Source organism: Sinocyclocheilus grahami, unplaced genomic scaffold (assembly GCF_001515645.1).
Source record: "Sinocyclocheilus grahami isolate Dianchi unplaced genomic scaffold, SAMN03320097.WGS_v1.1 scaffold558.1, whole genome shotgun sequence".
NCBI lineage: Eukaryota > Metazoa > Chordata > Actinopteri > Cypriniformes > Cyprinidae > Sinocyclocheilus > Sinocyclocheilus grahami.
Genome location: NW_015505737.1, coordinates 267931 through 293978, shown reverse-complemented (window position 1 = coordinate 293978; position 26048 = coordinate 267931). Strand labels below are relative to the sequence as shown.

The 26048-nt window shown below is 37.0% G+C and overlaps 1 protein-coding gene across 4 annotated transcripts in view; it reads right to left on the bottom strand.

Annotated features, from left to right (window-relative positions):
- Window positions 1-5790: 5790 nt before the first annotated feature.
- Window positions 5791-26048, bottom strand: part of LOC107556196 (zinc finger protein Helios-like) — a 29203-nt gene continuing 8945 nt past the window's right edge. For 3 of the 4 annotated variants that reach the window (XM_016239249.1, XM_016239250.1, XM_016239251.1), the window contains 6 exons: window positions 22614-22718; window positions 18657-18851; window positions 16569-16736; window positions 11665-11802; window positions 9628-9756; window positions 5791-8485 (listed from right to left, as the gene is read on the bottom strand). In XM_016239249.1, coding sequence (XP_016094735.1) covers window positions 7758-8485; window positions 9628-9756; window positions 11665-11802; window positions 16569-16736; window positions 18657-18851; window positions 22614-22718 — 1463 coding nt within the window. In that variant the 3' untranslated portion in view covers window positions 5791-7757. The remainder of the gene's footprint in view (window positions 8486-9627; window positions 9757-11664; window positions 11803-16568; window positions 16737-18656; window positions 18852-22613; window positions 22719-26048) is intronic. The other variant, XM_016239252.1, reaches the window with a different exon arrangement.

Genomic DNA, 26048 nt, shown 5'->3' with positions numbered 1-26048 from the left:
AAGATATTTCTGGGTCACGGTGATCAGTTTTTATCTACAAACACACCAATCATCCAAATGTTGGCACGCTTCACTGGAGCCCTCATAAAGCTGACTCATCTGATTGGTTCTGATCATCAGAGAGAAGAGGGAAGCGTGAAAAAAGGTTGAGTGTTCCAAAATATAAACCATGTTCCATTGAATTCAGCTGGAAGTTTCAAGAGATGAGTGACGTCCATTCATAAACTGAAAAATGAGACGTAATCTTTGTTAAAAGACACTAAATGCAAAAGAAAGATCTTGTTGCATGCTATTCTGATATATACCATTCAAAAGTTTAGGGTTGGTAAGATTTTGATGTTTTTGAAAGCATGCTGCATTTATTTGATCATAAATACAGGAATATTGTGAAATATTATTAACATTTTCTGAATTTTTAGTAGTCATTACAAATGAAATCACTTCAGAAATCATTCTAACATGCTGATTTGGTGCTCAAACAAATCTCTTATTATTATCAGTGTTGAAAGATTGTGCTGCTTAAGAATTTATTTGAAAAATATATATTTTGTAATAGAAATCTGTTACTTTTCATCAATTGAATGCATCCTTGCTGAATAAAAGTAGTCATTTCGTTCAAGCTCACCAAACTTTTGAACAGTAGTGTAAATTTATAGTATATTTAGATCATATTTAGATTTAGATTATAGTATCATTAAAACCCATCATCAAAACCTATGCAAGGCAAATGTATAGTGAAGGTTACAAGAAAGTTATACGGTTCTTTCCATTCTGACGCTCAAGTTGTGTGAAAATATTGAAATAAGGAAGCAACAAAATGCCACAGAGTAAGTTCACACTTAGCTGAGGGCTCATTGTACATTTGCCGCAGCACGAGGGCTAAAGGCCAAGAGCATTTTATGGCACAAGTCACACATCTGCTTTAACTCTCCTTCACACTGTGGTAGACTCTGGTCTGCAGCTTCCCTAAGATTTTACACAGATAAAATGTGAGACATGAACATCCTCACTTGTTAATGTACTACCAGCCTTCAGCACTAACCGATGCTGCAAGTAACTAACAAACAGAAGCAATACTGCTCATTCATTGCCATAGTTTGCACAAAAATGAAATCATCTGTTATCATTTACTCAACCTCATGTCATTTCAAAAATGAGAGTTTCTTTCTTCTGTGAAACATAAAAATATTTTTTGAGAAATGTGTTTTTGTCCTTACAATGGAATTCAATGCTCACCAAAACAGTTTAGTTACAAACATTTTTCAAAACATGTTCATTTGTGTTTCACAGAAAGAAAAAAGAAAGTCATATAGGTTTGGAACAACATGAGTGTGAGAGCTGATTTTTGGGTGAACCTTTACCAACATTATCAATAGGAAGTAGCTCAAACTATTTGCAAAACAGCATAGCTTTTCCAGTAAACATCTACTTCTTACAATCATTAGTGTTTTAATGTGACAAAATACTACATTTCTATTTTATGGTCATATTGAAGGTTTGCTGTGTTTGCACTTGTTGCTTTATAGCACAGCTTGTCTCATAGCATTGTGAAATCTAATTCACTCATGTGATCTAATCGATTTGTTTGGATAATTTGTGTTAATGAACTGCTTTACTTCTTTTTTTATATCAAAATATTATGCTAAATGCTGTTGTTAATCACTATCATCCCCCTCAGTTATATAGATTAAGGTGTATTATAGCTTTTGTAGTTGTATTTAGTGTAAATGTATCCGTCAGTGCTGTTACCAATTGATGATTCATTCAAAATCCTCATTGTTTAGTGCCACATTTCTGATTTCATGACAAATAACGTAATCTGGTGTATATTTCGTTTTATAAAAAGATATCCCCACCTCCATAGCTTAAGTTGTTAGCTACTTTTTGTTTGTAGTTTTTAGCTAACAAGCTAAAAGATTAGCTTGTGAAGCAAGAGCTTCCCTAAGAATGGCACTAACAGTCCTCAGAAGTGAAGTTTGACTTTTTCTAGTATATTCAAAACTTTATGATATACTCCGATACAATATCTTACAGATTAATATACAGAAAAGCTCTCATATTGTGTGTCTTTAAAATATGATTTGCCTGTATGAGCCAGTGCATTGGCAACACTCCTAAAATCAAATCTAGAAAAAAAAAGAAAGAGAGATAAAGCTCACCTTCACCGTTAAGGGTATGAGTCATGTTCAGACAAGATCAGGCCAGCAACCTTTCAAAAAAAAAAAAGAGACAGAAAGACAGTAGCAAACTGACAAAACCCCAAACAATAAGGAGGGCTGAGTGGAGGTTTAGAGATATTCTGTTGCAATCATGTCTTAACCAACACAACCCCTTCAATGCAAACATATCTCTATCATCGCTCTGCAACTGCACGCATCTCTGGGGGGCTTTGACATTGCGGGCACACAGAATCGAGCAGGACTTTGATGCATGTGGACTTTGAGAGGTAGAGGGGATGCCAGCATTGCTGCATAGAAAGCCACAGACAAGGAGGTACCCACCGTCACCTGGCATTTGGAGCATCACTCAAGAAACACACAAGCCAAAGCAAAGGTCACAGACTGTGACAAGAAGCAGCTTCTTTGCAATGCTGGTAGAGCCCCGGCAGGTTCATTGCTGTTAGAGGTCCCTTGAGGGCCTCTCAGAACACATCCAGTGTAAAATAAACATGATCGCATGTCTGTGTCCAGATAAAACATTTAAAAGTCCTGCTCCAGCAGACGCTTGCAGGTAGATAATACCTGGCTTCACCTGTCAGTCAAACTAGCGTCAGTCAGAAAGCTTTGAAAGATAGTAATTAAAGGCAATTAAAATGAAGCAATAAGGTACAAATGTGTTAGATTAAGTTTTAAAGAACACAGTTAAGCTTAACAAACAGCCTCGGGAGCCTCATTGCTTTAAAAAAAAAAAAAAAGGTTAATATTACAAAAATATCAGGGACAAATTTTATTTTTAGCACAACTGAAACGTAGACCAATCAGCAGTCAGGACCCAAACTATCTGGTTTATAATAACTTTTAAATATTAAAAGGGTCATATGATGCCATTTCAAGTTTTCCTTTCTCTTCGGAGTGTTACAAGCTGTTTGTGAATAGATAAGATCCCTAAATCTTTTAAACATGGCCCCATGTCTACGTCACTGTGTGGGAAGATTTGCATAACACCGCCCAAATGTTCACGCAAATAAAGAAGGCATAACTTTGATTCTCGCTGTAGTATTGTTGCCATTGCCGCTGCCGCCATGTCGTAGAGACGCTGTGTGTTTCGTTGTGAAAGCAAAACTACTTTGTTTGGTCTTCCAAAAGAGGACACGACTAGAAATCAGTGGTTAAGTTGTATTTACAACACTGTTCCAGAACAGTTCAACCCAAATATTCAGATATGTGCAGCGCATTTTACGGAGGACTGTTTCCTGAACCTGGGAGAGTAGACTACAATGCCGTCTGTTCTTACTCACAGCCTGTAAGTACGTTTTCATATTTAAAGAATTTGTCACTGACGATTCAAATGCGAGCTTTGAGCAGTGTAGAGTAGGGCTTGTTGTTTGTTGTTTCTCCGATCATAAATGCAGACATGGTTTTATGTTACGCGGTGCGATGCAATGCGTAAAAAAAACAGTATAAGTCATTATAATCAGTAATTATGTCCCCACGGAATGCAACAAATGTCTTGTTTGTAATGGGTTTTATTGTTTTTGTCTCATCGCGGCGGGACACGGCATCACAATATGGTGAGAGGCGTAACATTTCTGTCACACGCTTGAGTTATTTGGCCAATCACAACACACTGGATAGCTTTAATAAAACTCATTTCTAATGTATCTATTTTGTTAGCACTTAAAGAAATATAGATTTATTTTGCAGTAATAAATTAATAACTTACTGATTTCTATTACTTACATTATTTAATATGATTATATATTATTTATTGTAACACAGTACCCATTGGAAATACACATACTACTGTTCAAAGTTTGGGGTTGCTAACATTTAAATTATTTTAATATTTTGAAAGAAGCCTTTTATGCTCACCAAGGATCCATTTATTTGATCAAACACACAATAAAAGCAATACTGTAAAATACTAATTAAAATAACTGTGATATATTGTATTATATCTTAAACTGTAATTTATCCATGTGATGACAAAGCTGAATTTTTAGCAGCCATTAGCCTACTCCAGTCTTCAGTGTCACATCATCCTTCAGAAATCATTCTAATATGCTGATTTGGTGCACAAAAAAACATTATCAATGTTGAAAACAGTTGTGCTGCTTAATATTTATGTGGAAAATTAATACAAATGAATTAAAGTATTAATTCCTTTAAAAAATCTTTTTTTTTAAACTTTTGAATGGTAGTGTATATTAAAGTATTTACTGCTTTCTTTATCACCCAGTAATAGTATTATCAGTCTCTTGCTGTTTTTTCCTGTAACACTGCATGTGTTTGTTGGTCTGATTTTGACATACGCTCTCTCAGGCTGCTGAGCATATTTGCAAACGGAGAGGGGCAGTGGAAAGAAAAGAGATGGCCTTTGACAAAAACCACAAGTCCTTCAAAAAAAAACGAAAAAGAAAATAAAAGAAAGAAGGGTGGGGGTGGGGGTGGGGGGGCTCATTCTATGTAAGACCACATATCTATTCTCAGTACAAGATCGAGAGATTCACACAAGCAACAATATAAACACCACACAACCATGTGAAAACAGTTCTGTGTGAAAATAAGAAGGAAACGAGCGGAACAGACAGCAACAGGTTCAGATGATGACAGTATTTAATGCAGAAAAGCCCATGCTTCAAAACCAACATAGAATGACACACTTTCCTTAAAGATGCCAAGGTTACAAAAGTCAATCTTAGAAAGAGTTTTACATCAGTAAACCTTGGTCTTACTTATAAGATTTCTATCTTTAAAAATGTAAATATATATATTTATTTGGATATCTGACTTTGGATTTCAAGTCAAATAGTACTAAACAATTCAATATTAATTCAAATCTCTCCAACAGTTCCATACAAATGCCTTACAAGAAGATTTTTGACAACACTGTACCTGAGAAAACCCCCCAAAAGCGAACCGACACACAGCAAAAGATAACCCCCTTTCAACATTTTTACCAAAATATACTGCATATAATTCATCCATTTATTCACTTATATAAAAATACACTGCAATCCCTTGTTTTACGGTTTGTACGGTCCACAGTGAATAAGAACAGTTAAAAAACACCTTTCGCTCACCAAAAAATATATATTTACACAGATGAGAAAATAGCAGTCCCATACACTTTAAGGTAAAAAGTGAAACCTGACTCTAGAGTGCCTTTCTTGTCATTTCAAGTACTCTCCACTCCCAAAAGTGTGGACTCATCGTAAGAACACGTTTTGCTCATGTGCTCTTGTTCATTCGGGTTGTAAACATAGTCTTCCATCAATGTTTCCTTCACCTTGTTCCTTTTTTGGAGAGAAAAAAAAACAATGTCTAATATACAATAAGCTTTGATAATAATTCTATAAAATGCCCTGGAATTGTGGAGCACAGTCATTGCCTGCATGTGACACCAATCCCAAAAAAAAAAAAACTAAAATGCCAAAAGAATTTCATGCTTCACAAGAACGAATACAATTCTTCAATATATTTTAGGTGGTGTGTGTGTGTGTGTGTGTGTGTGTGTGTGTGTGAGAGATTTGTGACATTTTATGGAGGTGTAAAAAGGCAAAGCTATATTTTAAAGAACAATACAATGACATGTTCAAACAATATGAATGCATTTCTATCAGTGATGTTGTGCCTTTTAAGTCTTTTTCCTCATAACGTTTAAAGGGCATATTCACAGTTTTTTTTTTTTGTGGAGTTTTTCTCAAAGCAGAAAAGACAAAAGCAAAGCTTTATAAAACAATAGGTACAACAAAGTCTGATAGTGATGTAAGGCTATTTTAGAGCTGACATAAAAGCCCAACAAATGTGCAAGGGAGGTTTTGAACATCGTGAAGGCTGCGATTGTACACTTTAAGCCATACACATCGATTAAAGCTGGATTTATGGTTGTGCTACAGAATGCTTGATGTAAATATTCAACAACATTGAATACAGAAAAAATAATGAAAGAAGGGAAGAGAAACAGGAAGGGAGAGTAAACGGCTATGTGAACATTCAAAACTGTCTACATTTTTACGACCGATTTCAATGCTCTGAAAACAATGAGAAATAAGTCTCTGCATCAAGTATGGGAAAACTGTTAAGGGTTAGAGGAGGCTAAACATTGTCTGATTAATAAACCGCGTTTTATCTTCTAAAGCTCTTGTGCAGTCCGGGTTAGCGATGAAATCTCAACGACAATCTTCTAACATCTATAAAAAGCTGTTGTTTTATTAAAAGATCTGCCTTGTTCTGTTACCAGGCAGATTATTTTGCCAATTATCACTGTGCAATGGTTATAAATTTTTTTCTCTGTGTCCAAAAAAATTATAAAATGTATTAGCTAACTAGAGTCAAACCAAAAATGCATATGCTGTGCATTTATGTGCATATTTCAGATCTCAGTTCTTAGAAAGCTCAATAACAAATACATAGGTCCATGTGTGGGGCCAAGAAAACTACATTTGTTGACTGAAAAAGAAAATAAATCTAAACTCTTTTTTGAGTTTGTGCTGTAACACTCAAGACAGTCAGAGGGGTTTGATTTAATGAGGCATTAATAATGAGGCATTTGGTCTTAAGGCTGAATGAAATTAACAGATTTCAATCAAAGTATGGCAACCCTGTTATTAAAGCATGGTAATATAGGTGCAGACTTGTTCCCTGTTGAATCACAGATGACAATATACTAGCTAAACAGAACACTGACCTTTGTTCGCTTTATCAATAGCATGGAAATAGCATATTTTCGCCCAAGGCCTCAAGCTAATAGTGCAAAAACAGGTTTATCAAGGCATGTTGCAGTGCTGTTTTCAGCTAAGTGCATAAGAACGCAAGAGATGATAGTAAGTGTGCAACAGCAGCAAAACACAGCGTGGAAAACTCATCGGTCCTTAGCATGGCAAAAGTATCACTGTCTCCTGTTAAAATCCACGAGACACATGGGGGATTGTCATCAACACTTCATTAAAATGTGTCCGAAAGATTTGTGCCACCCTACAGGACTGCTTTTGTGAAACTTGAATAGCACCGATATGAGGACATTAGCAAGCTCATACGCCCCGTAACTTCATCGAAAGGGAGCGAGTGATGAGAAAAGATGCTAAAACGATACAAAACACAAAATCGTTCAAAACATCAGCAAGGCACTAAGAAGCCACAGCAGCAAGAAGCTATGAATTAAAGTCTTTTTTTTTGTATGCAAAACTAAGCGGTCTAGTTCTCCAGTGGTCCTCTGCTTGCTTGGTTTACCTGTAATATTGATCAAGGTCCATGAAACAAGAATGACAGCATGCATCAATGTAATACAGATGACAAATAAGAGAAAGAACTCCACAACTTTAGATAACATTTAGCTGCTCTGTTGGAAGTTTCAGCACATATACAACAATAAACTCTGTGTGGGGTGAAAAAAATTAAAATAACTTTAAAACGAAACATTCACAACATAAACAAATTCATCCCCTCACCCAGAACAAAAATCTTCAAACAGCTCCAAAATGAAAACTTTCTATTGGACCCAAACCTTCATATATCTGCCGATTGGTGCTCACGTAATGCTTCGTCAGTAAACTGATGCTGTCTGCATTAAACTGACTGCGAGAATGCGTGGGATTCTTAACGAAAGGTGTGTTCTCCGCGGACGATGTGAGAGGAGAACTCGTAGCGATCTTTGCTGCAGTGGCCACAGATGTTGCACTCGAGTGGGTCTCTGTAACCGTGGCAACCCATGTGGATGGTGTACATGACGTGGTCCAGGAACAGGATGCGGCAGTGTTCGCACTGGAACACCCTCAGCTCCTGGCCTTCGCGGCTGAAGACGCGGATGCTGTCCCTGGCGGCGACGCGGCCAGCATCAATCACCCTGCCTTCCTCTGCCCGGCCAAACCCCGGGCTGGATCTTGTCCTGGGCCCGGCGCCGCTGAGCTTGTCCCGGGGGCTGCTCCGTGCCGAATCGGCTGAATCCTGTCCACTGTTGCATGGGGACCCGTCTCGGGCCGATTGAGGATTCTTGGGCCTGAGCAAGGGGATCGCGCCATTGGTTGGGTGTGGGAACTCTGGGTTCGGGTGGGGCAACGGAGGAGCCTCTCGACTGCTGGGACGGTCCATGCGTGGGCCAAGCGGATACATCGGATGGAAGAGCGGGTTCACCATAGGCAGCACTTCAGCCATGGAGAGGGATGGGTGATGGACCATAGGCCTCAAGGAGTCGGAGCCCAAGTAGCTGATCGCATTGCTAATGGAGTGGTCCATCAATTGGGCATGCATCATCTCAGCTTCCTTCTCATATTTGGGGCCCATCTCATAGCTCAGCTCGGGGTACGAATAGCGAACCATTTTCTCACCTTAACAGACAATGCAATAAAAGATACATCAGGAACAGCCCCAAAGTACTTTCCATCATGATTGAAAAAGAGACTAACCTTGCAATTTACTGTAAAAAGTGGATTTAAAATGCTGTTACTATGTTTGTGTTGCATTAATGATGGAAAGCCCCGTTTGGAGACTGAAGTGAGAACATTTAACCCCTGCATAATATGGATGCGGTAAACTGCTCTGGCGTAGTCAGTAAAAGCAATGGCAAAGTTACAGGTGTGCAAAAACCACAGAATGAAAAAAAAACAACTCCTACTCAACCCTTTTTTTTCTCTCTCTCTCTCTCTTTCACTTTAATACTTAGTTTGATTTCCGCAGATATTGTCATTACAACGCATGTAATGAGTTTCATTTCAAATAATGTTTGTCTCTGATAAAGTCGTGCTACTGTGCATAAATTTTTATCTCTCTTAAGAGATCTTCCATTACAATTTAACTATCTCTTTATTTTTTTAAATGTGAGTTCTGCTCTCTGTTCCTTCATGTGGAAACTCAGCGTTTACTAAACGGTTGCATGTGGTATTTCAGCTCCAAAACCTGCATGTTACTCACTAACCACCGGCAATCCAGTTTAACCAGGCGCTAAATACTCTGAAATAGTAATGTGCTGTATTTAAATAAGTCATTGTCTTTATTTATAAGCACAAATACACTTACTTTCTCAAATAGACCTATTACAGCTTGTGCCTAATTCACAAAACCCCACCATATTTGCCTGACACAATTACCGTTGCTTCTGTAGAAAGTAGAAGATACTTTTTTTTATTACTAAAAATCGTTTTTTTTACATTTGTAATGATTATGGTGGATACAATTTATGAAATGATGATTAAAGATTGAAAAGTTATAATCAGATACATGTGCTTTAGACAAGCTTTCTTTCAGCATTTTAAACATATTTTTGGCTGTGAATGTGCTGTTACCCGATTTAAAACAATGCAGAGAGCATATTCATTTTGTATTATGCACATACAGGAACTTTATGTGTGAGGTTGAAAATGTTTCTTGCACAATGTGACCTGCCTACATTCATTAGCACCGCTTGAACTTTGAAGATCAGTATGTTGCATACAGTAGATTCAACCACATTTACTGCTGAGGTGACACTTACCCACAAACTTCTGTGGCGTGGTGCTCTTCCGTTTACCCACATTCCCCTGCAGTCTTTCAATTACAGGAGGCCGGTCGAAAGCAGCCATCCCAGCTGACTCCAGTGGCCTCTGCTCCTTTGGTACCTCCCCTGGTAAAAAACAATAAAACAGTTCAGCATATCAACAAAGCTGGTCCATAAAACCTGGAGAAAACTATTTGCTAGCATTCCCATTCATCTCAAAGTTTCACAGACAGATTGTTTTGAGCCGTAAATGTTATGAATCTAATTTGTCAAGACAACACTGATTTTAGCTAGAATGATAATTTTGAATGAGTTTCAATGGATAAAGAAGCTTCTTGCTGTCAGATGGTGTGGTTCGGACCATCTACCAATAGAGGCTTACCATGCTAACCAGCAAAACCCCTTGGTGTCAACAAAAACGTACCCCATATGTGTTCAATGTAGCAAATCGATGTTAGAAATTCATGTTTTGTTTTGTTTTTTCATTTCCAAGAAAAATACCTACGGTGGCCGAGAAGTGCAAAACAAATCACAATTCTGAAAACAAAATAACAAATTACAAACGCAAATGCAAGTCTAAAAAACAAAATAACAATTCAGAAAGCACAACAACAATTCAGAAAACATTATAACAAGTCAGACAACACAATGACAAATTCGAAAACAAAATAACAAGTCAGAAAACACAACGACAAATCAGACAAACCGGAAGAGGTAGGTATAGTTTGAGACAGTGCCATTGGTTTGGGATTACTCACCGCTGACTGGACAAGACATCTGTCAATTAACGTATACAGGAAAAACCAGTCGAAGAACAGCAGAGTCCTGGTAGAAAGTTCGGAGATGGTATTAAAGTAGCTCAGTTTAAATGTATTGTATGAATTGCCCTTACTATGGAGTTAAAAATACGGAGTGTATATTTACATTCAGTTACCCGGGTTCGATCCCGCCTTTTGCCAAACTTTTTTTTCCTCCCTTTTCAAGCAGATAATTGCCACTATTTGCAACAAGTAGTATACTTGATAGTAGAAATCCTGCTATTTTAACAGTGTAAATAGGTATTTGCACTTAGTGTAAATAGCATAATGCTAAAAATACTGCTATTTTCACTTAGTGTAAATATAATCCATTGCTAATACGAGATTTGAAAAGGGAGGAAAAAAAGTTAGGCAAAAGACGGGATCGAACCCAGGTCGATCGCGTCAAAAAGCCAAAGACACACGCTTATCCATCTGCGCCACTGGAGCTGATGATTTACAGCCACTTTTAACTAAATGTAAATAGACACCCCGTATTTTTTATTCCATAGTAAGGGCAATTCATACAATACATTTAAACTGAGCTACTTTAATACCATCTCCAAACTTTCTACCACGACTCTGCTGTTCTTCGGCTGGTTCTTCCTGTATACGTTGATTGACAGATGTCTCGTCCAGTCAGCGGTGAGTAATCCCAAACCAATGGCGCTGTCTCAAACTATACCTACCTCTTCCGGTTTGTCTGATTTGTTGTTGTGTTTTCTGACTTGTTAATTTGTTTTCGAATCTGTCATTTTGTTTTCTGACTTGTTATAATTTTTTCTGAATTGTTGTTGTGTTTTCTGAATTGTTATTTAGTTTTTTAGACTTGCATTTGCGTTTGTAATTTGTTATTTGTTTTCAGAATTGTGATTTGTTTAGCACTTCTCGGCCACCATACATACCAGCTTGTGGAACACCACTGTGTCATCCAACACCGTTATAGATACACACACACATATATATATATATATATAACACAACATAGATAAGACAGGGGCTAACCATGCTAACCAGCAAAACCTTGACCACTTGGTCTCAACAAAATGTACCCCACAAATGTTACGTGAAGCAATTCTATGCTAATAACTAATATTGTTTTTATTCCAAGAAACATATCAGCTTGTGGAATACCGTTGTGTCACCGAAATGTTTTCACAATCATTCACAATAACACTAGATCAATGAGGCGGAAAACCATCATCTTACATTCTCAATGAAGTCATGAGCCACTCACCTGGATACAGGCCAGGATTGGAGGTGGAGTTCATGCCGACGCTCTGCAAGTAATTATGACACCGTTCTTTGTGCTCCTCCAATGACGTGCGCTGCTTGTAGCTCCGCCCACAGTAGTTACACTTGTGTGGTTTGCCCACTAAAAAGACATCAAAGAGTAGCAAAATAAGTATTAATTTGTAAAATAACTCATTCAGACCACTCACACAAATGAGTTTTGGTCTCCAACTAAGTAAGCGAGAAAGTGGGCACAGATTTTCGCAATGATGCAACCACTACAACATGGTGAGGGAGTTAGCTCCATAGAATTACATATGAGAGTAGTAGTATTCGATTTGTATTTGTTTTATCATCATCCATCTGTTATTGGCACCACAAGTGATGACTTGGAAATTCTCTTTGAACAATAAACAGAAACGGAGTGAGTGTTTCTCCTCAGCCGGATAAGGTGTGAAGTGATTCACAGTCAGTTCCACTAAGATTAGGTCAGTGCAAGGGCGATAATGCGGGACAGAACCTCCCAAGAAAGATGCAAAAGGAACAAGCACCTTGTCCTTCCATCGTGGGCAGAGGAGAGTAGGAGGAGGACGATGCTTAGCCTCCAGAAACAGATGTGAGTTTTCCAAAAGCTAATGGAATGATTCATTCATCGATTCATTCCGAGCTTCATTCATCAATTGGTTGAGTCATTCATTTATCTGTCATGTTTTTCTCATTCACTCATCAGTATCAAATCGGAACATAGCCCACCGTTACATCTGCGCTGTTCTGTTATGTCAGCTAAAAACCTAATTGAATTTGAGAGAGGGGCTGCTTTTAGCTCTGTGGTCAATCCTCTGGTAAAAGGGACTTTCAGAATTATTCATAAAGAGCGTGGCAGTGAAACAAAACAGCCTAGTGAATTGAGTCATACTGTATGAACATAGTTAACCAGTCAGTCTCTTACTGCACGTGAGAAAATAATGAAAATTCACACCTGTTACTAGCAAGCCTGTGGGATTACCTGTAAAGTGTGCCAATTTTAAAAATACCCCCTACACTTTTCGGTAACCCTCTTCAAAGCGCCATAGTGCTTTCAATCTGAAGCAAACAGTGAAAGTGACACAGCTACTGACTGAGATGCTGTGAAGTGACCTTTCACATGTAGAACGCATGTCAAACAACAGAGGCCCTGTCACTTTTGTGGGAAAGGATGGATTACAGCAACAGAAAACAATAGCTTCGGTCCACCTGGAATACAATGTATCATAAACCAATTAATTCACTGAAGTTTCAGATTCAGTGGGTTGAAATTGTTTAGTGTAACTAAGCTCTAATTGAAAAATAAAACAAAATATATATTTTTTTTAAATGTTAAAATATTAAAATACAATAGTGTTATATAAAATAATAATTATATAAAATAATTTATAAACTGTATTTTATTCATAAAAATAAAAAATAAACTAAATATTTTACAATGTTATTTTAAAATAAATATAAATAATATTATAAAATAAAATACTGTATTTTATTTATAGAAAAATAAAAAACAAAATATTTAAAAAAGAATATAAAATATTGTTATATAATATTATTTACATATAAAATAATATATACTATAATTTATTATTTATGAATTTTCTTCATATACAAATGATTATCAATTTATAATATTAGAATATATGATATTAGAAGAAAATAAAAATATATAAAATAACAAAGATACACATAAAATATAAATGTATATGCTTATATGGCATTCACGTGAACTGTCACACCATATCAACTGTGAAGAATGCTTAAATGTGCTTATTATTATTACTACATTTAAACAGTCTAGTTTTTTTAATTTTGGGGTCTTTATATGTCAGTGGGTGACTGTAAAAAAAAAGGTGACATTTTTTGTTACACTTTCAATATGTCTAATAAACAGGAGGTTTTAAAAATGTACTTGTGCACATGACAGCACATCAGAAATGGTTTGGAGCAGACAGACAGAGGATATAGTGAATCCACACTGACAAATCTACACTATAAATGGAAAAAAAAGAGAACTGAATTGTTTGGTTCAATGAACTGTCACAAACACCTGCAAACTGCAAAGTCTGGGACAGGCAATCATGCTAATATGTGATGAAGAGAAAGATTCGAACTTGTGCAGTGTGAAAGAAATGCAACAAGCAGTTTTATCGATTAATAGCAGCTGTTCAAAACCCTATGAGTTCCTATAGCAAAGTTTGGACGATTCAGAAAATAAAAATCCCTGTCTAAGCACTTATTCAATTGCAAATTCATGCACATATAGTGCTGCATTAAAGCCCTCTAAACCGCATCCATTCGGGTTGAAAACAGGAAACAGTGAGATGAGGATGACATTTCATTTCAAGTAAATGCCTATCAATTGTAGAGCATCAGCAAAAGTGCTCAAGTTACTCAACTGGTAGTTAAACATGAACCCAGCTTAAAGCATCCACTCCCTGAATCAAACGTTAGCCACTCACATCACATTTCCTATTTTACTAAGCTGCCAAAGCAACCCAGAGCAAAGTCACCAACATTATGACACACGCCTAAAACTGTGGTGCAACATATGCTGTTTCAGTTTCATCTTTTAGAGCACGTCTGTGGTCTGCTTGCATGCATATGGATTCCAGTGACAGGCGTTTGTCAACGATCAGATAGCCAAAGTTTTGCACGATTTTACTCCCTCTTAACTTAACTTTCCTGGGCTGTTTGCCTCCAATCCTCCTGTTGGCAAGGGCCAGAAAGGAAGAGGCCCTTCATGTGGCGCCCGCTGCCCAAGACCTGCAAAGTCACTCCCATTCCGCTCCAACTGAGGTGGCTGGCGGGAAGGCGGACAGGTCACTGAGGAGCGGGGATGGACTTACGGAAAAAAGGGCGAGACCACCCTGGTCGGCATTGCTTCTTAAGTCCTTGAATTACTCATTAAAATGGCTCCAGCAACAACTACATGTCTCACACTGTGGTAGAACAAAGCTTTCTTGTGGCATCTCCTTACTAAGCCTATAGAAAAGGAAATGCAAATGAGTTAATGACTCTCATCGGCCACAAACGTTTATATGCTGAGGTAGTTTGGTGCGTGGGCTTTGGTGGTAAAAGTTCTCACACTGACATTTTTTATCAATATGATATACCACAACACACACACACACCACAAATTTTGCATAGTTAGTTAGTTAGTTATTAAATGATGGAGAATCTATACTACCAGGCTGGATACACCTACTCAATCTGTATCATGACTACGATTGAATAGTCAACACAACTATGAAATAAGACAAACGGAGGAACTTAGTGACCAAAAAAAAGTTTTACATTTAAATGTTTTGTAAAGAAATTCATGCATAGGCACAATTTACTGTTAAAATGTTTGTGGTTAGCAAGACTGTATTCGTTCTTTTGATACATTTATTCAGTAATGCCGATTTAAATCGATCAAAAGTGACATTTATAATCTTTTGAATTACCAAAATCAGCATATTATAATGATTTTTGAAGGATTATGTAATACTAAAGACTTGAGTAATGGCTGCTGAAATTTCAGCTCTGAATCACAGGAATAAATTAAATGAAAAAATATATTAAAATAGAAATAATATTTTACAATATTACTGCTTTTACAGTATTTTCAATCAAATAAATTAAACAAAAATATTTTAAAATACACAACGGGATTGTATTTAATATATAATTATATCAATTTCAAGATCAAAAGACTAATTTAAAATATTTAAGCACATATATATGACCCTGGACCACAAAACCAGTCTTAAGTCGCTGGGGTATATTTGTAGCAATAGCCAAAAATGCATTGTATGGGTCAAAATGATTGATTTTTCTTTTATGCCAAAAATCATTCGGATATTAAGTAAAGATCATGTTTCATGAAAATATTTTGTAAATTTCCTACTGTAAGTATATTCAAACTTAATTTTTGATTAGTAATATGCATTGCTAAGAACTTAATTTGGATAACTTTAAATACAATTTTCTCAATATTTTTTTTTTTTGCACCCTCAGATTCCAGATTTTCAAATAGTTGTATCTCGGCCAAATATTATCCTATCCTAACAAACCATACATCAATGGAAAGCGTATTTATGCAGCTTTCAGATGATGTATAAATATCAGTTTCAAAAAATTTTTGAGGTTTTGTGGCCCAGGGTCACATATTTAGATCAAATGGTTTTTAAAATCATGAGAAGCAAATTCAGTCAATTGTGTGAACAAAAACATAGTGGTCATCATCCCTAAAACCTGTGACCATCAGCGCATATGGGAAACCAAAATGTAGCTATGTCTTTAAGAATTATTTCATATATTCTGCCCACAAAAACAGGACACCACAGACATCAGCTGCCCTGCCTAAAAACTGTGCTATCCCTGCGCTGTGATTAGAGCTGCAAAACAGGAAATGACAAAAGTCGAAGAAAGGCAGAAAAACACGATGAGAGTGATAGGTCGCTCCTGCTCTCCCTGTGCATTTTAACCAAGCCGTCCCTGAGTGACAGCTCGTGAAGTTCCGAGCCGAACGCTGATGGTATCATATGACCCGGATCTTCAATGTGGAGGACTAGACAACTGATGGTGGGCTGATATGAAACTGGGTTAGAGAGTGATGCTTCACCAAAGCGACACTTCCCTTTGGTTGACAGAGAGCATTTCCTTTGGTGAAGCGACGCAAGACTTGCAGGCAACACAACAGCATGTCCTAGGTGGCCTCACAGAAGTGTTTGCTCTATACACCTCCCTCAGGACAGAACAGCTCTGTTCGGTTTCTCCAGAGCATGTCAGCTGCACAGAACCGCAATCGTTTTCTAGGCTATGGCACACATTAACACCACACTACTGCCCATAAATGTGTCTTCTTATAGCAATTGCATAGAGCTGTGGGAGCCTGACCTGAGTGTGTGCGCAGATGTCCGCTCAGGGCATCACGGCGGCGGCAAGCGTAGCTGCAGAACGGGCATTTGAAGGGCTTCTCTGCCGTGTGGAGTTTGATGTGTCTCAGTAGGTTGCCTTTTTGAGTGAATGAAACCCCACACTGGTTACACTGGAACGGCCGGTCACCTGATGGACAGAGGATGAAAAGAGTCACGAACAAGAGACACATGCTAATCACTCGTTGAGCTAATGTTTAAAAAACATATAAATACTGCAGTGTTTTCAGTGTTGCTGTCTTTATATAGACTTTTTTACCATGCAGCACATGCAGGGACTGCTGTTTCCACTAGGGGTTGGCTGATAAATTGAATATAAAAATATAAAATGAAGCAACATTGAGGCATTTCAATAGCGGCTTTGATATAAACTTCAGTGGAAAAAAATGGTGTAATATTTTTAAAATGTATTTACAAGAATCAGTCTATTTAAAAAAACTCGTTAGCACCATCACTCACTCGTAGTGTGGCCTTTTTCCTATTAAAATGTAAACAACCATCTGCCCATTTTTACATCACCCAAAAGATTCACAAAAAAAATCTCAAGGTATTTGCATATATACTGCTGGTTACATAGGTGAATATAAATACAACTAAAAATTACTTGGAAAATTCAGCTTCACCCTCACATGTATACATTTAAAAATATATTAAAATATAAAACATGTATTTTAAATTGTACTAATATTTCACAATATTATTGTTTTTACTGAAAATACTTTTCAAAAACATTTTTAAAAATCGTACAGAAGATTTTGAATGGTAGTACATTTAGTAAAAAAAAGTGTTGAACTTGAAAGATATCTATATTTTTGTTGTCTTTTCCTTATTAATTGCACATCGATTTTGAGTTTTCTTGGCTAAAGTGACTGTTTGGTTGAAATAATGTTTCTCTGATTGAAAAGATTCATCTTTTTAAATAGTTGTTTTGAGTAAATATACACGCAGTTACACAAATACATTTTAATAACAGAAGAAAGTTTCAAAAATAAATGATATATACATTTTAGGTGTATCACCCAGCTCTATTGCCACCACAGAATATCGCGCACTAGCTGTTGGTTAAACATAGTATTACGTAAATGATACCATGTGACCTCCATCATTGCCACTGCCACAAGATGAGCACTTCTAAGGATCTAACGAATCTAAAAAATATATATTTTTCACAGTTATGATAACTGCTAAATCTATCGGATACAATTCTTTGTTGATTATATACCTAATTATGATGAATTAATTGGATTACTCATGTATTAGACAGACCTGCTGTGTGAGCACCTGCTCTAAATATAGCCTGTGACTCTCATTTGATGGACACATAAAAAGTTCAATTATCAGTTTCTCTAACGCCAACTTGAGCACCAGGATGTTGCCATGGATTGATTAGTTGAACGTTTTCTCATTGTGAGCGGAGATGAAAGCCTGGAAAAGTGAAATATGACCCTGTCCTGTTAGCGTGTTGTATGGCAGTATCAACGTCAGCCCAGGGCTTGGGAACAGGTTGTGGAGGATTCCTGGGATGTTTTCCCTGAGAATAATTCCTAGTCTTAACTATTGTCTTCTTACAGAACAGCTACCTGCTCCACACCCTTTTAACACTGAAAAAAGGAAGAACGCATAAGTGACAAGCCTTGGTCACGAAAGGGTTTTTCTATTTTAATGGGAAGTCAGTGAAATGTGTTCTGTCGAAACTTACTTGAGAAGTGTCACAATCAATTTAGGCAAATAAATTGCACTTTGAATTGTTGGATTATGGTACTTTTCATAAAATGAACAAGATATAATTAAAATAAAAATATATTTTTCTTTTATAAAATAAATATTGGCCTACTTATCTTTAAAAAATATATAAGGTATTATATTTTACCATTTACCATTTTATTTAGGGTTACCACACTTTCATTTCATTTATGATTACGCTTATGTATTCTGACTGAAATATATTCTGACTATAAACACACACACACACACATTTCATTGATATTTGGAATTTGGAAAGTCATTTTGCTAAATATTTTTAATATAATTTATATTTTATCATATTTACCATTATATTTACCATTTGGCAGTCTTATCCCCGTCTCACTTTGCACTTCTGTTCCTGGCCCAGCATCTTGTAAGTTATTTGGGCTGTCAATCATGGGCTCCTCCAATCCAGAGCCTTCTTCACCGCTGTGACCCGCCTCATCCGGCCTTCTCTCTGTCTCCTCCTCAGTACCTTCCTCCTGTTTGATTGTGCGTGCTGTAAGAAAACATTCAAGCTTTTAAACAAGTTTTCAACCATTACACACCACAAAAGTCAGTCTTCATCGCCCACTTATTAATTAATAAGTGTTAATTAATACTCTTTTGAAATCACTGGTTACTATGACAGCACAGTGACCAAGAAATCTGTCCTCCAACACGATAACAGCATCGGGATGACAGCAAACAGGAAAAAAAGGCAGACGCAGCTGCAGTCTCTAGGGTAGCAAGGCAAACGGTGGGCAGGTGGAGTTCTACATGACTGACAGTGGGAGACAGTTTAGAGGAGGTGGGCCAGCGCTTTGGTCTGGACTGAGCGAGCCTCTCCATTTATCGCAGCGCGCAGGCTGTCAAGCACCTCCAGGGAGGCCACCCCCACATGTGCAGACACACAGAGCGTGACAAAAATAGACATGTAAAGGGACGTATAAACACATAGCGACACGTAAACACGCGACAGCCTGGCCCTCAAATTTTCCGTCTCAACCACGCACACTCTCCAGGTTTCACGACAGGTGGAAAAAGAGCAGGCAGCTTTCTGCGCCATCCAGACAAACCTGTTTGTAATTTTACCGTAAGTTTAATCTCAGGGCGAGAGTTTAAGACTAAGCTTTGATTCACCTCCGTCTTTCCCGTCTGTATGAGTGTTGTCCCTCAGGCAAAGCGCTCTGCTGCTTCACTAGATTTGAGTCACAGTCTGCGAGTATGACTGAAATCTCTCTGATCCCCCTAAAAAAGGTCAGCAGGTCCCAATCTTTGCAGACACTCACAACAGAGCAATATCACTCATAAATGCTATTCGGATGAGACTAGTTTTCCCTGAGGACGTAAATGTGTGTTTCACAAACAAACTCTGTGATTTTATTCTTGTCAGAATTGCATTTTTTCCTCTCAAGCAATCTTGGTAAAAATTACGAAGCAAATTACCCACTTTTTTCGACTTCTCCTGATTTGTATTGACCTTGGAATACTGTAACTAAGGCTAAATTTGTCGTTGTGCACCATAGTGCAACCTCATTATGGATTTTCCTTTTTGCCAACTTGTAATTCTAGGTAAAACAGCTGATGACTCAAGTACTCATCCTATTGAATGTAGAAAGAAAAATTAATTAAATCTATAAGGAAAGTCTAATCAGTCTGATTGTGAGGTAAACTCCATTAATTCATCTATTAAGTATATTATATTATATTATATATAGCATATCAGAAGGATCGTGATGCAGAAGACTGGAGTAATGGCTGCTGAGAATTCATCTTTCCCATCACAGGAATAAATTATACATTTTTAAGTATCTTAAAAAAAGAAAACAGTTTATTTAAATTCTAATAATATTTCACAATATTACAGTTTTATTGTGCTTTTGATCAAATAAATGCATGGTGAGCATAAAATATTTCTTTCAAAAATATTTCAAAAATATTAATTATTCCAAACTATATATAAATGTTAATTATAAGTTATAAATCTTAATTATTCCAAAAAATATTTAGGTATAATTTGTAATAATTGGTATAAAAAAACAATATAATTATATTTTATTAAAAATGGCACATTTTAGAGCACATGACCTACTGAAACGTCCTCATCCAATACACACTCCCACTCTGGTGTTAACTAATAAGTTTAGAAAATCCCTTCCAAATAAAGTTATACATATAAGAACAACGACTAGCAAAATTACTGTCAAATGTATCAAACATCTGTTTGAATATCTCGGCCTAGAAACTGTTTACACACGATAACCTGCAGGTTCACAGAGCTTTTGAAAGATAAGTGCTGTGTGGCAGTGCCACACGATAACCCTAACTTCACCCGCTGGCACTTCCAACGAAGTATTACAAGCGTACTTGCTTAATATTGCACAAGAGATCTTCACTTTCAAAGAAACACGTATGACTCGCATGAAGAATGGCAAGCCTCGGTGCACAAAATAAAAACTTGCTCTATACTCACAAATGCAAATGCAGTGCAATCCTGTCAACTCATCACAATCTAACACCATTACCTTAATGTGTCGAGACACGTATGTTTTTTCCAATTTCTATGTCCATTCTGTCAATCACTGACCTCAGAAAACAGCTGCCTGTGGTTTAATATCTCTAGCATACACGTTATAGTGTTTATGATGGCTGCAGCTGAGTGAACTTGAAATGGTTGCCGGGACAACATAAAGAATCCTTTAGCATTCTCATCATCAACTGATCAAAGGAAATGAATGAGAACAAAACGCACTCAGTTCTGAGGATACATACACCCGAGCCAGCGGCTAACAGGCTCACATGACAAAAGCAGAGTAAACCGACATAGATGCATTAATAATGTGTCAGGTCTCTTTCGATTTTTCTATTAAATTTCACATTTGCTGAAAGTTCTTATGGCAAAAGGCAATGTCTAAACCTTGAATATTGAATTATCCTTTGAGTAATTTCTGCACAGAATGATATATTCGAGTCTGTGCATCCCTCCACCTCCAAGTGCAAGCTTGGGGTTAACTAAACCAAATGTGTAGATTAGACTTCTCTTTACCCAGTAACATGTTTCTCAATGTCCTGTGCAACATGACCAATAAATTATCTAGAAGAACAATCTCCATCTGGGATCATGGTCTGCACCTCCATCTTCAGTGGCAGGTGCTTCCCTTTTCTCAGTATGCACGCTCATGCTGACGAGCCCTCCATCAAACCAGCAGTTGATTTTGAGGAAGGGACATGTCACAGACTGGGCCTATCCCGTCAGGTCACAGATAAAGCTGCAACTTCTATTTTTTATACTGCAAGATAAAGGTCCTTCCTCTGTCCCTTGCAAGCTGATGCTAACTCATTTCTCCTTTTTCAGATCTTTTGCAATAGAAATTGAGATACTGTACTTCTTATTCTAATGCTAAAGGGATTGTTAACCAAACATGACAATTCTGTCATAATTTACTGTCTTATTTCAGGGCTAAAAATATGTAAATATGACTTAAGTGCTATATTTAAAATGTTCTGAAGCCATATAAAAGCTTTGTGTGAAAAACAGATCAATTCAGCATTTACTGATAATCTTCCTCCTTTAGTAAGTTGTTAACATGACAACTGCTGCAACTGAGTCAATGAGTTTATTCAAATCATTCAAAACAAGTTTTATTAACTGAATCAGTGATTCCCTAAAATCTAAGTCAAAAGAACGATTCACTTGTAAAACAGATATCGTTACTTCAGCCTTAGATCTCCTTGGCGTGTTTGTGAGAGATGTTTTCATTGAATAATGACTGAAATGTGGTCCTTTTCCTCACATAAAGATATTATATAATTCGGAAGACATTAGATATAGTCATATGGCCTACATTTCAGAACTTTGCTTCCTTTTTTAAGCCTAAAAAGCTCCAGTCATGATCTTTTGTGTGGCACGAAATGAAAGAAATGTCATACAGTTTCGGATAAGGTACAAAGCTGTCACTGGGGAGGTACCCTAAGGTACAAAAGCTAAAAGGTCTTTGTACCCCCCACCCCCTACCAAATGGTACATATTAGTACCATAAATGGTACTTTAAAAATAAACCTTATAAAGTACATATGAGTACCTTTTCGATTTTGTACCTTAGGGTAATGCTTTTGTATCTTAGGGTAATGCTTGAGTGCATGAGCGTGAGTAGGCTACATAATAGAAACGTCATTTTGGGTGAACTATCCCTTTAAGATAATCTAATCAATGCACCACATCTAAGAAAGTCAAATGAAAACATGTATTGCTGGGAGTGGACTTGACAGGCCTACTCACCAGCAGGGGAATTAGGACTTTGGGAATGTTGGCCATTGGGTGTGCTGGTTGACAGGTCCACCAGCATTCTCGAGTTCTCCTTCCTGGGAGAGCAGTCGCCATTACCTAGGAGACAGACAGAAACAAGTGCACTGAGAACATCGCCAAATGCAGCTCTGAACTCAGATCTATACAAGCAGACAGTTCAAGGAAGACCTTTCATAATCACTGCACTTGGAAATTATCAGTCAAAGAAGAAACTGAATAAACTGCAACAAAAACTCTTCTAGATTTATTTCTTACTGTCATTTCTTACTCAAATATACTTTCAACTGTACGTTACTGTTCAAAACAGTTTTTTTATACTTTTTACAACAATCTACTGTTTACAACTCTATTACTGTTCTGATCTGAGATGGTGATTGGTTGATACAGTGTTCACACATTATATCAAGTGAAACACATTTACTTAGTCACAGTATTGTATAGTCACTCACTTAGTCACTGTATTGTATACCACTCATAACATAATGTTATTTTTTACATGTCAGGACTACAGTAGTCAACTTTTGAAGTGGATCAAAACCTTTCATCAAAGTTGTCCTAAAACCTAAAACCAAAACGCGTTCTTGTCTTAGGACAACTTTGATGAACTTTTTTGATCCACTTCAAATGTTGACTACTGTATATCATCTAGAAGAAAGATGAATGTGCTTAATAAAACCATGTAGACTTCTGTTTAAAACTCAAATCTACTGTAGTCTGCTTCCTATTTACTACTCTAAAACTTAAATATACTAAAAAAAAAAGTCAGGTAAACTAAGAAATGTGGTTAACGTTATAGCTAATCTAAATTAACTGATTTATTGAACAGGATGTTTTTAATTGCATTATGTAATACTGACACATAATAAAATATTATATAAAATGTTATAATGCATATAAAATATTTATATAATATAATACAGTTACTGAATTAAACATGTTTTTTTCAGGTAAGCTGTGGTCCATCTAAATAAATTGATTTACTCATTAAAAAAATTATGAATGTATACATATTTTTATTTGACTCGAAATATGATTTATCATTTAAAATTATATTTATAAAATAGCAAAATTACTGAATCAACCTGACTGATTAATTCACACAACAACTGCTTATATTCAGTTTCTGCACTTTTTAATACTCTTAAGGGATATCCATTTAAAATGATCCTTCATAATACTCATTGATAACTTGGTAAAGGAGAGCAACATATCCAATGGTTTTCAGGTACTGTATACACTAGCACCCATCTCTGTTACGAGAGCTGAAATTTCTCTAGGGTCAGTGACCAGCTCAACACTTCAGTTTACAGAGACAGTGTGCCATCATTTCATGTGGGGAGAGCTTGTTAAGCTTTCAGCCACATCCTTAAGATTCAGATTGGATTTCCTCATCTCTCTGCACCCGCCACACACCGGCTTCGGGAAATAATATGGCTTCAGCGCATCCACTCAGGGGGAGCGATTTCTGCTCCCTGATCCCGTTACCCACTGACCCCTTCAGAGCCAAACACTCAATACAACAGCAACAACATTAGACGGCTCTTAATGTCTGCATTATGCATATACACAACCACCGAGGGCGGTATTACGGCTTAGATCATTCCTTGAACTCCACGTTTATGACTGGAAAGTACCTTGGATGTCACAGTTAAACTGGCTGTTATATCTCTAACCAGCGTACTAAATCTAGTCAGTCCCTCCTTCAAACAGGTTTGTTGGGTAGCAGAGTCAGTCTGTCAAAGGGCTTTAAAACAGTATTCATGGCATTTTAATGATTAATTTGCCTGTGTTGTTCTTGTGAATCAACAGGTCCTTTTTCAATCCCCAAACTATTTTAACTTTCATGCCCTATAAAAGTTTTACATTTGTGATTAAAGTAAATGAATCAGTAAATGAGGGCCTTTGAGGTATATCAGGCGACAGATGTCTGTGCTGTCATGCTGGCAGACAGACACTGTCATTCTGACAGGGAGAGCGACTCAGGGAGACGCAGCCAATGACACAATCCCAAAGCCCGTCTCCGGTTACAGTGCCGGGGTTGAGGGAAATCTCAGGTAACCGGCTGTCCCTTGGCAACGGGAAACAAGCAGCCACTCCGATTTGAGTGACGGCTGAGGGGAGGATTTTCCATAACAGAGCGCTGTGTCTGATGGCCTCCTGTACTGAGAAAGGTTCTCAGGAAAAGAGATCTGTGAGAGTAAACTAAACTCTTGTACAGTAGCGACTGAAACCGCTCTCTTATCCCACATCTAAACCGAACCCTGATAAATATAATTTCCAATGCCAAGCACATGCTACAAGACATAAGTTTATTACCCTGTGCGTGTTTAAAGACTCACAGCTTGTCTTTAAAACTTGTCTTTAGATGAATTTATAGTTATATATACGTAATTTTTTTTCTCTCTCATGCTTGCCAATGCTCCATTTATTTGATCAAAAATACAGTAAAAACAGTAATATTGCTAAATATTATTAAATGTATTTAATGTAAAATAACAGCTTTTAATTGCAATATATTTAACATTTTTAATTTATTCCTGTGCTGCAAAGCTGAATTTTCAGCATCATTACACCAGTCTTCAGTGTCACTTGATCCTTTGGAAATCATTCTAAAATGCTGATTTGCTGCTCAAGAAACATTTATTATTATCAATGTTGAAAAAAGTTGTACTGCCTAGTATTTTTTTGTGGAAACCCTGATACTTTTATTTCAGGATTCTTTGATAAATAGAATGTTTAAAAGAACAGGATTTATATGAAATAGAAATTGTTAATAGAAAATATAATACATGTCTTTACTCTCACTTTTGATAAATTTAAAGCATCCTTGATGAATAAAAGTATTAATTTCCTTAAAAAAAAATCTTACTGACTTCTAATTGGTAGTATATTATAAATTACACAAAAATATTTTATATTTGTTTCTTTTTTGGGTCCAGCTTCCCAATTACGCAGTCTTGCAGTCTGTGTTTGGCTCTGCTATCAAACGAACAATCTCTGATGCACTTTAATATGTGGTTTTCAGTTTTACAATGATTCCACTTTGTTTAATTTGTTCTACAAATCACACTGACATTCCCACACATATGATTGTTGATGGCCCGAGAGCTCTTTTGTAATGACGGCCTACAGCATAGTGTTTATATTAATAAAGCTACCATCTTCCCCCGTGTAGTGATGCATGACGAAAATCCGTAGGCCCTTTGGAGACTACTGGAGTGACTACAGGTCTGGCCTGTGACACTGCTGAGTTGGCTTCAGCGCATCCACTCAGGGGGAGCGATTCCTGCTCCCTGATCCCGTTACCCACTGACCCCTTCAGAGCCAAACACTCAATACAACAGCAACAACATTAGACGGCTCTTAATGTCTGCATTATGCATATACACAACCACCGAGGGCGGTATT